At 37.0% G+C, this 11,737-nt stretch overlaps 1 protein-coding gene across 3 annotated transcripts; it reads right to left on the reverse strand.

The window, feature by feature from the left end:
- Window positions 1-1,438: 1,438 nt before the first annotated feature.
- On the reverse strand, window positions 1,439-10,833 carry ak7a (adenylate kinase 7a). 3 transcript variants are annotated; one of them, XR_007441111.1, is made up of 18 exons: window positions 10,395-10,833; window positions 9,873-10,061; window positions 8,098-8,206; window positions 7,920-8,014; window positions 7,730-7,840; window positions 7,560-7,643; window positions 6,437-6,525; window positions 6,243-6,333; window positions 6,010-6,087; window positions 5,728-5,877; window positions 4,511-4,639; window positions 4,243-4,348; window positions 4,013-4,141; window positions 3,836-3,901; window positions 3,244-3,441; window positions 2,135-2,355; window positions 1,750-1,903; window positions 1,439-1,633 (listed from the first exon to the last, which is right to left on the reverse strand). XR_007441111.1 is itself a non-coding variant. In XM_049484559.1 (18 exons), the coding sequence occupies exons 1-18, from the start codon at window positions 10,470-10,472 to the stop codon at window positions 1,598-1,600; spliced, it is 2,118 nt and encodes a 705-aa protein (XP_049340516.1). In that variant the 5' UTR covers window positions 10,473-10,831; the 3' UTR covers window positions 1,439-1,597. The 3 variants fall into 3 exon arrangements, 2 of the variants coding, with proteins under 2 accessions (XP_049340516.1, XP_049340519.1); XM_049484559.1 differs by having other exon boundaries at window positions 1,750-1,908; window positions 10,395-10,831; XM_049484562.1 differs by lacking the exon at window positions 6,010-6,087 and having other exon boundaries at window positions 1,750-1,908; window positions 10,395-10,832.
- Between the last annotated feature and the right edge of the window lie 904 nt (window positions 10,834-11,737).

An 11,737-nucleotide genomic window follows, 5' to 3' on the forward strand; every position in this document is an offset into this window, starting at 1 on the left:
AAAGTAATATTAAAAATAATATACACTACTGCTACAATTTTAGAACACCCCCGCCTTTCCTTTGCCATTTAAATGTATAATTCCATTGTTTTTAAACTCATTTTAAAATGTCTAGTTGTGGTCTCTAATATGAATGACAGAAAGACAGGATTTAGCTCTTGCCATAAATATTCTACCTGCTTTCCCCCACAGTCAATTTTACAGCTATAAAACTCAAAGGACAAAATGTTTTCAGAGATACAGCCTAGGAAAAGCCTATAGGAAGAATTAAGAGAACTTGTCATGACATCTATCAGATGTTGGGTTTTTGTCACCATATCTTACAATAAAATGTTGATATTGTACAATAAGTTGACATTTAAGTACTGTTGGATTTTTATGACTTTACCTTACGATAAAAAACCAATGAAATATCAAAGTCTAAAGATTAGAATGTCACGTCAATCTGACCTTATGTTTCTGACATTTACCATACCTCACAACAAAATGTTGGTATTTTACGCTAATTTGACATAAGGATGTGATGTTTATGTGAAGTTGAAATTTGGTTACTTAACATTTACGACAATTACGACACAAAACAACAAAATATCAGCATCTAATGTCAGTATTATAACGTTTATCACACATTGGAGCTTTGATAGACTTGGGCTTAGGTCCCTGTACTTCACAACTACAAGTTAGTATTTTATGACAACATGACATCAGGATTTGATGTATGGAAGATTTAAATTTTTAGTCGACTCAAAAACAACAAAATATCAATGTCTAATGACGTTAGAATGTTACGTCATGCTGATGTTAAGATTCCGACGAACATCAGATGTTAACGTTACTCACAACAAAATGTTGGTATTTTACGTCAATTTGACATCAGGTTGTGACGTTAAACTTTGTCATCCGACGTCATGACCAACATTCAATCAGAAATGAATGTGTATTGAGGTTGGTGGCTAGCTGGTACAACTAGTACAAAACAAGTAACGTTAAGCATTAAGCATAAAAAAATGTGTATTTTTTATTTTAAGCACTGCTGGTCAACTGCTTGAATGTCAAATTCAATACTACTTAAAAAGAGCAAAAGCATATTTTTGGGCTCCACACAAGCGTAACCTGCTGCCAGTGCCAGTGTTACAGTGTACAATGATTAATATAGGATTTAGTAGTGGTGGTGAAAAGATGAAATCTTAACAGATGCATTTATTCCAATAAAATCCTGAAAAATACATTTTACATTTTTATGTACCAGCAGCTAGTGAATAGCTGACTTTGTGCACTGCCTGAACACATTTCCCAAACAATTGTAGTTTATTTTTTCACCAAATAATTAATATACCTGTCTTAGATAGGCCTTATGAAAAATATAGCAGCATTAAAACATTTTGGTGTAGCAAAAATAAAGACCTCTCAAAGAGCAACAATATTAATAGATGTACCATTCAGTGGATGCAAACATTTTAATCAAAACATCATTACAGTTTTATTGTTCAAAGATGCAATCAGGCCATAAAACAAGCAAGTAAAGAAAAAAGGATCTTTTCTCTGAAATCCAAACTTGTTTTTATTCTTCCATTTGAGTCAGGAGAAGAGCAGAAGACTAGTCTTCCAATGTGTTCCTGAGAAGGTACTCAGCCTGAAACACAAAGGTGTCAACAATACAGATTGTCAGTTTTATATCAAAACAACAATACAGAAAGAGAAAATGACAACATAAAGAAAAGTAGAAATAAAGCAAAATAAAGGCAGTACCAAAAAGTCGAGAGGATCGTCAGGTTTAGCTTTGCAGCACTCCACCAACCCCTCGGTGACTGTTGGTATAACATGCTTCATCAGATAGTGTCTCAGAGGAAGAGAGCGAGCATCCAGCAGCTCACACTCCTGCTGCTTCACCTCCTTCATATTCCTGTTCTAGAGGAACACAACAGTCAATAATACAGCAACTGCCAGTCCTACATGCTGCAGCATATAGGATGTATTCATTTTTCATTTAACTACTTCCAAAATGCCTAGAGCTCAATTCCAGTCAAGCCTCTGCCTACAAAATAATGTAAAGTTGGACACCCAGCTAGATCTATTCAACAAGAGAAACTTAACACACACATAAGAAATAGGTTAGTAGCAGTTTTTGATTTACCCATTCCTCTTGTTGTGCACTAATTCTAGCCTTCTTCTCAGCCTCTCTCAGGCCTCTGTCTGCTGCCTCCTGTGCAAGCTGCTGGTCTCTCAACAAAGCAATTTTTTGCTGTTCTTCTGCTTTTTCCTCAGGGGTGGGGCCATAGTTCATTGCACCTCCCACTATTTGGATTATTTTCTCAATCACAGCCTTATTCTCAGAATCAATGGTGCTGTTGATCTCTGAAAAAAAAAAAAACAGTGAAGCCTGTTTGCATTAGAATTCTGTTTCAGCTTTAGGATGATTGCTATAACTATTATGAGCTCCCTTTTTGATGATCATATATAGCACAGTGAATGAATCACAAATTAATCTACCTGACAATATTTATCAACTTGATGAGGCTTTAAGCTAGTGATGGATGATTCAGGCTAGGGGTGCACACTATAGGCAAAAAAATATGATCTTTAAATCAGTTTAACCTAAGGGTTTTTTTTAGGCACTTGACAGCTTCACTCTGTCTTCAGTCTAGGTAGGTAACATGAGCCCAGTCTGCAGTGCGTTGCTAAAATTTGAGTTTGCTGTTATTCACAATGTTATCGCAGCTATTTTGATGAGTTTATTGTGAAAACTATTATCACGTGATAAGAGTTATTTTGCAGACCTAATTAGGGCATACAGTTGAAAGAAGCTATCTGGTGGGGTACAAGTTTACGATATTTGCTACCAATTACTAGCTTTACAAAAGTCCCATCCACATGTATCCAGATATTTTCAAAAAGGAAAGTAATATTTGTATGAGATTTGACCTCATGCACATTAAACACAGTTATTGGTCATTAAAAACAAAGCAGACAGCACTAGATTTCAGAATTGTCATATGAATAAACATGACTTGCATAGTACATTATATATGGAGTAGTATGTAATTTGAGAATAAACATCTGTGTTTTCTCCTTCTTACTGGTGTTTAAATGTGTAATTGTAATTGGCTCTATCACACAATACAGCATTTTGACCTCTGTGTGAATGGTAATAAAATTTCGTCAGCATGTTGTTTGATATAATAAACAGCTTTAAAGATTATTAAGGATTGCAATTAAACATGCGGTATAGACATGGACACTTACCAATGTGTTCTGGGTGAATCTCTAGTTCATCAAAGTAGTTAAGCACTGTTTCATCCTCTGTGTTTTGAGCCCTGAATGTGGAAAGGCACTGCAGAAACTCATCCTGAGTGTAATGCATCTCCTCTGCTAGGTTCTGTGGAAGCTCCAGAACACGCTCTTTTAGAAATTCATCAGTGGCATCCAGTGAGAAGATGTACTCTACAGAGAAAAAAAACACAAAAAGGCTGTGTTGGTGACAACAGTACAGTACATTTAAACTGGTCTAAAGCTTAGAATGAAATACAGTAAATTTAACCCATTTAAATGCATGCTTCATTTGTAATTCTTCAAGTACAATGCAAAATAATAGTGCAAGTACTATTAAATGTTATTTTTCACCTATTATTATTTAAAAATGTTATAAGCAATCACTACAATTGTTTCTTTGTAACTACTGACTTGGTATTCACTATGAAATTGTTCCTTACTCTTACGACTTAGTAACTACCGTACAATAAATTAATTACTTACTATAAATTTTCTATTTCTATTTTATAGTTAGTGTATAATTATGAGAGTGAGCATTTAATATCACCATTAATTAGCATTTTACCTGGTATTATCTTTGTGTTATATGAAGGTAGCTTGGATCTGGAGTCCCCCTGTTCCACATCCTCATCTGAGACATCATTGGCCATTAAAACAAGAAAAAGGCACATCAAGAACTACATTAAAGAAACTAGTTTTTGCTTTTGCATCCCTACTTATCCCAGTATTAGACGTGTCTCACCATAGAAGATTTCTTTTGCTTGCTCAGTGGTAGTGGGGTAGCCATCCAAAACAAACCCTTGGTTTCTACAAGGCTTTGAGTTGAGTGTCTCTCTGATAGTGCGCAACACGCCTTGGTTATTCAGTTGTTCTACAGAAAAAAATATTTTACCTCATATATACCCTTCAAATCTATACTTTGATATATTTAAATATCTTTTCACTAATTCATGACCTGCTTGTTGACTGTACCAGTATTCTGAGACACACAGTCCTTGAGTGAGTCCAGCAGCTCCTGTGCTTCTTGTAAAACTTCTTCATTGTCATTTTCTCCATCACTTCCCTGAAGCACTTCTTCCTAAAACAGAAAATATTCAGGTTAAACTTAATACCTCAAAACATATATTGGTGCTTTAAATGGAACACAGCTTTAAACAGGTAAAGGTAAACAGCTTGGTACAACAGGACAAAAACATTTTCAAACTAAAAAGGTGTATCCAAAAGACTGGATTACACTGACCAGATGTTTAATTTTTTCTTCAATGGCCTCCTGGACTCTGATATGATGGAGTTTATAATGGTTACACAGTTGTAAGGCAACCAAAGTCTTCCCAACCGCAGGGGGACCAAGAAGACAAATCTTGATTGGCTAAAGAAAAGTCAATAAATCCAAATAAATGCAAATAAATATTAATTTCAGTATGATACAGATTTTAAAAATACAATGAATACACAAATATTATAGGAGCAACTGTTTAAACAATAGACAATTCTATATATTAAAATTTAAACTCAAACTTCAAAATCTATTTTCTCTGTATTTGTCCATATGAAAATGAGCATTATTAAATGTTATAACTCTTTTTATTTTGGGTGATTAATCACAATTATTGCATTAATTCATGTAGTTAGTTGCAATTAATCACATTAGTTTGTGTAGATAATAGTGACAAATTACTAATTGTTCTGTGTAGTTTGTCGTAATTAACCTTAATTATTTCATGTAGTTCATCATGATTAATCACACTGTTTTCTTTTTTTTTGTAGTTAAGCACAATTAATCAGACTGCTTCATGCGGTCAATCACAATTAATTGCAGTTTTATGTGTGTAATTAATCATGTTAATCATGTTTATTCATGTATTTAAGCCATGATTTTTGGTCTTAAAAAAACTCTTTGTATATTTGTATGTATATTCATTGGAGGTGTATGTGTATGTATATTCATATTTAATTTGTTGGTGTGTATAAATGTGTGGAGCCTCGTGAACTGAAAGTGGATGTAATTTCAGAGATGATTGTCTGTTCACACAGCCAGTTCTTGTCACATGCAGCCAGTCACGATCATTAGCACCGACTGCACTTTCTATTGTGGGTTGTAATGCCTTTTGTGACATATGTGTAGTATACATGTGACACAGTGAATACAGCAATGTTAAATGTCTACAAAAATGTCTGAAATGCAATAGAATGTCCTATTCATCTGGCACCCACTAAGAGGCAAAGCTCAAACTCCTATAATTCACGGGCATTCCCAAGCTGTCCCCTGAGGTAACACTTGATGATTAATTTACAGTACATACTGCTATTCAATGACTTTTGACAAGTTGGTGTATAAAGATCAGTTCTACTTATCACCAGATCACAATCTATGCAATCCACCCATGAAGAATCCACTATACATTTAAATCAATAAACACAAATGGACTGTGCTAGTTTGCATGTTCCTATACTTACTAGAAGCCGTCTGGTCTGTTTGTATTCCTCCACAACACTGCTGATGTTGTCTATTATTCCAGATTCACACACCCAGCGCAGATCAAACGTATCCCTTAGTAAAACTTGCTCAATCCGAAGGTTAAGGCTAAGGTGATCTAGATGAGATTTCTAGAGAAGTTTAAAAAATAATAAAAAAATTAATTTACATAAATTCAGGTTTACACTTATTATACATTTTGTCATGACATTCATGGTGAACTTGAGCTTGAATAAAGTGTGACAGAGGCAAAGCATGCATACCTCAAGTTTCTGAGTAATGAACGGATGCTCTTTGGGTACTTTCGTAACTTTACCAGGACCCAGCTCAAATGCAATTGCCTGGAGGATAAAGTTACAAGCTGTATAAAGGGCCCATATCTTTGATATGTCTTGTATATTGTTGTCATTACAGAGATCCACTTGTAAACAAGTGTATTTTTTGGCATGATCATTTCTCAACCTCTTTAATCATTAGGGTTATTCAAAGCTGTTACCTTCACAATGTCTTCAAGCGTATTCTTGGAATTATCCACAGCAACAAAGTAGTGTGCTTTGGGCTTGTGATCAATGATATTTTGTACTATCCTGGAGATACAAATTATGGAGCCTTTTTAAAGTAAATGTAATGACATATGTGTATAATATAAACAGTGCTAGTGGAATTAAGTCAAATATCAGTTTCACAAACCCAGCCAGATCGTAGATATGGATGGTAGGAACGATATTAGTGCCTGAGCCCAAAACAGGGATGCTGCTCATCTCTCCGAGCCAGGATGCCTGAGATAAACACAATGAAAGGGAAAATATTATATGTCAGTAAATGCAATACAAGAGAATACCAGCACAAACTAGTATTACTATAAACAGATAAAGAAACAAGAAGAAAAATCAAATAAAATAAAGATATCAGATAACATAATGGATTTAATCCAGTTCAAATATAGATTATAACAAAAGAAATAACAAACAAATAAAAATATACTTGAATGACAGGTTTTAGTATCTGTACTTTTATCAACAAGGCTGGATCTGAGCCTTATGGGATGGGATGTCAACCTTTTTTAAAAAAAAATAAGTTTAGGCACACCTTTTCCTTCAATTCTTTCTTCATTTCATTATTTTCTACATTTTAGATTAATATTAAAAACATGAAATCGCATGGAACATAAAAAATTAAAAGTGTTTGTCCTCCACAATCACCTGACCTAAACATGAACAGCGGATATGGTGATTTAGGATGAGCTGGAGCTTCACAGTGTGAAGGAAAAAAAGCAACTATTGTTCAGCACCACCAGGAACTCCTTCAAGACGCTGAGAAACCTATTTCAGGTGACTCTCCCTCATGAAGACACTAAGATGAAAATACCAAAAGTGTGCAGATCTGTCCTCAGAGAAAATTTGGTATAAAGTATAAAACATATTCTGGTTTGTTAAACATTTTCTGTTTACAAGTAAATTCCACTTGTATTGTACAGCTTCAATGTCTTCAATATTAAAATTACAATGTAAAAAATCATAAAAAAGAAAGAAAATATTAAATGAGATAAGGTGTGTCCAAACTTTTCACTGCTACTGTATACATTGTAGGAAATACCTAGGAAAAAGGGTTTAACCAGTGATTAAAAAGTGGTATAGAGCAGGATACAGGTTAATACCTGCAGGGATAAGAGGAGGAGACCTGTTTAAATGTATAATCTTTTCCAATCAAATTTTTATCTGAATCACCATAAAAGGAATTAGAAGGAAGGGATAAACCTAAAATGGGGCCAGGTTAACACACTCAAAAGGTAGCTTACAAATGTTAAAAGTACCTTGAAGAAAATGTGGAACATACTCTCACCCATACCGTACTGCAGCCCCGCAGCCACAATGTAGGTGGTGAGCTTGGATTTTTTCTGAAGGAAGAACATTTGTTAGGATAGAAATGATAAAAAATCTGAGAATAAACATGAGTGAAACAATAACTAGGATGCTTTCAAACCGTTTTTCCCAATTTCAAGACGAGTTTCTCTGCACTAGCCTGCGCTTTGAAATTTGGATGTGATCTTTTCCGTCTGTAGTCGTCTTCTAACAGAGGAACCTCAGGATCATCCTAAGAAAAGTAAGACTGAGAGTACTGTGTGTTTTTTGTTCCATTATCAAATAAGAAAATGAGCTGGTTCAACACTTACAGGATCAGCTGGTTTAGTCATTGCCCACGTCATCAATGTTGACACCAAAATGAATACTTTAGGAAGTTTGATGTGATTGATTTCACTGTGGAGAGCTGCAATGAAAGAATCAAACACTAAGAACAAAATGTAAAAGCAAGAAACACCCACATTATTTACTTTAGACACATGAGATTACCTGAGATCGCCCATGTTGCTTCATCAATTACATCAGTATCCTCTGAGATGTTGTACACAATAACATCACACTTCTTTAGGCACTGCAGGAGCTCATCTCTGCTTAATGCCTGGAACAAAAAGTGAGCAGGATATCAGACATAGTACAAACATAGTACAAAAGCTGTAGCTTCTAAACCTATTTAATGGCCCCAACCAATAGACTGCCAAATTTCTGACTGCTTTTCTTTAACACGGCAGTCCGTATTGTTTTGTTTCTAGCCTGAAAGCTAAGGTATTTTTGAATGGAGAAAAGGTAAAATATTGTGTTTAATGGTACCAGTGTGGAACGACCATCTCTGCTAAGCCTAATATATTCATTCTAATTCTACTTTGGTGTCGGGTTGCTTTTTGTGCTTACGTCACAGGTACAGCCTCTGAGAGATTATCCAGCTCAGTTTTACTGAATACAAGCAGCTGGTGGAGCAATGGAGACTTTAGAAGGGGAAACTCAGAGCTCAGTAACTCATTCGCTCATAGTAAAACCAAAGTGTCTAATAAGTTTCTGACTGAGCGCTTTCTGTCTCTCCGATTGAATATTACGGTGGCCGAGAAAGCCCAGCGCAGTGCAAATTGAAAAGCGCTGCAAAAGCACAAAACACATCCATCAAAATTACAACACAGGCGCAGCAAATAGAAAAACGCGCTGCAAATACAACCACAACACAACGGAAGGGAGTCACAACACAACGGAATTTTCCCGGGGGACCTTAAAAGATGCTGTACCAGCTGTATACAAAGGACAATAAGTGGCAAACAAGCTTCTGAAAAGTAAGTTATGTTTATTACCTGTGATTACGGTTGTGTGCATATTATTAAAAGTTCTGCTTCACAAAACGCCTTGTTTGCCACTTATTGTCCTTTGTACACATAGTGAAGTCCGAGACGTTACTGAAGACGCAGCTTAGCTGGTACAGCATCTTTTAAGGTCCCCTGGGAAAATTCCATTGTGTTGTGACTCACTTCCGTTGTGTTGTGGTTGTATTTGCAGCGCGTTTTTCTATTTGCAGCGCGTTTTTCTATTTGCTGCGCCTGTGTTGTAATTTTGATGGATGTGTTTTGTGCTTTTGCAGCGCTTTTCAATTTGCACTGCGTTTGGCTTTCTCAGCCACCGTAGAATATAACCTGAAAAAATTTCACACCCGCCCAGTTTAAAATGATTCTTCCACATGCTTGGTGCAATTACCCATTCTCACCAGAGGGGGCCCTAAATTCCAAAACTTATCAGCTTTAAATAAAATATACTGAAGAGGCATGTAAACTCTACATGGTGCACATGCAAACATGTTTTTTTAAAACACATTGTTTATTAAATATATAAAAACTAAGCTGTCTGTTTTATGTTGCTTCTCTAAAGTTGACCTTAGATTAGTAAAACATACACAAGAAAAATATAAGCTATGAACCTCTTAGTATAAAAACTGAAAGTTTTCTGTTCTCTCATTTTGGCCTACATTAAGATGCTAAACCATTAAAAAGGTTAACACAATGTAAGGGACAGTTCAAATTCTGTTTAAATTATTCTATAAACTCAACAGAAATAGAAATGCTTGTTTTTTCATTGGACAGCGACGATATACACTTAGTAAAAAAGTAACAAGAAGTCTCCTCATTTTTGTCATTTAGCTAATATTTGTTACAAACAGAGGTGGAAAATGGCATTGTGAATAGGGAATGGTGAATGGAGAGGAACCGTCAGCAGATGAGTGCATCGTTACAGCCCTGAATCAGACTCACCGAGTACTCCTCCAGAGCGAAGCTCCTGCTCTTCTTCTTTATCTCTGTAGTTTTTCTAACAGTCCCGACGATCTGAAAGCGCTCCAGGTGTTGATCTCTCAGTTCAGCTCCTCCACTTTCCTCCTCCTGCTCCTCCTGCTGTCCCTCAGACTCCTCCAGCGACCCGCCGACCACACAGCCCGACAGATACTGCACAACACAGCCCAGCACAGCTCTGACTCTCTACAGCCCTGTAAACTAAACTCCTCACAGACACTGCACAACACAGCACTGCTCTGACTCTCTAGAGCCCTTTAAAGTCCTCACAGACACTGCACAACACAGCCCAGCACAGCTCTGAATTTCTACAGCCCTGTGAACTAAACTCCTCACAGAGAGAGAGCACTCACAGCCCAGCAAAGCTCTGACTCTCTACAGCCCTTTAAAGTCCTCACAGACACTGCACAACACAGCCCTGCACAGCTTGGACTCTCTACAGCCCTGTAAACTAACTTCCTTACAGATCAGCGGAGCGCTGCTTACCTCAGCGAGGTGTCCAGAGGAGTAGGAGTCTATGTTGTTGATGAAGATCCGTGTAGAGAGCTGATCCCGCCGCGCCATGTCTCCCCCGTCTACACTCGGTTGCTAAGCGATACAAACTTCCGCGAAACACCGCCCCCTCTCCAACACCACCACTTAGACTGCGTCCAGAAACTTTTACTAATCCTTCACCTCCTTTTCTTCTCCTCCTCCTACTGCTCCTATTTCTCCTCGCCTCCTACTGCTCCACTACTTCTCCTGCTCGCTCCTCCTGATCTGCTCCTCTCCTCCTACTCTTCTCCTCCTGATCTGCTCCCCTCCTCCTACTGCTCCTCTTCTCCTATTTCTCTTCTCCTCCTACTGCTCCTATTTCTCCTCGCCTCCTACTGCTCCTCTCCTTCTTCTGCTCGCTCCTCCTGATCTGCTCCTCTCCTCCAACTCTTCTCCTCCTGATCTTCTCCTCCCACTCTCCTCTCCTTTGGATCTTCTCCTCCTACTGCTTCTTTCCTTCTCCTGCTCCTCTTTTTTTTTGGATATTCTCCTCCTATACTGCTCTTCTCCTCCTACTTCTCCTCCCTTACTGCTCCTCTCCTCCTGCTACAGGCTGCAGAATTTAAGGTGGAAGAGTAAAAAATGGCAGCTCCCCATCAAAGAGGAATTAAGGATTGAACAAGAATAAATTGCTGTACCCATTTCTGAAGTAAACTAGCCCCTAGGTTGCTGAATTTGAGCGCTCCCCTGTTATATATTTGTATTGGCTGCATTAAGGGCTGTCCACATTTTTAGGGGGAGGATTTCACCTCTTCCCCTTGTAACTCTGTTCCAATTAAAACATGAAGGTAATTAAAAGGTCTGTAGGCCTTTCCAGAAAGTAAAAACTAAATCCTGGGAGAATTTCTGGAACTGCAATTGCAATACCCACTTATACATACAGAGGTGTGAAAAGAATTTACCTTCATTACTCAGGTAGAAGTATATATACTAGGGTTTAAAATACTTCTGTAGAAGCTGAAGCATTTTTTTAAAAGTGTTAAATTACTTCTCTCAAAACTACTTAAAGTATAAACGTAATAAAGTAGTTAAAAATGCCATTAAGGACAAAAACAAAAGATTGTGCCACATGATTCTATATTGCACTACCCCCCTCCCCAAAACCACACAGCAATAATGACTATAATGTTATACTAAATTGTTAATGTTGATAAATTTGGGATGCAACAGACTTGCTGTTTCAGCTGCATATACAGAATGCCCATTGAAAAAGAATGCATTTTAGTACAATGTAAATATAATAAAGAAGCTTTTTGGAAATAAAGAACATTTTGGAGTTCTCGAGTCTCTGCCAG

The sequence above is a fragment of the Astyanax mexicanus genome, chromosome 1 (assembly GCF_023375975.1).
Source record: "Astyanax mexicanus isolate ESR-SI-001 chromosome 1, AstMex3_surface, whole genome shotgun sequence".
Lineage (NCBI taxonomy): Eukaryota > Metazoa > Chordata > Actinopteri > Characiformes > Acestrorhamphidae > Astyanax > Astyanax mexicanus.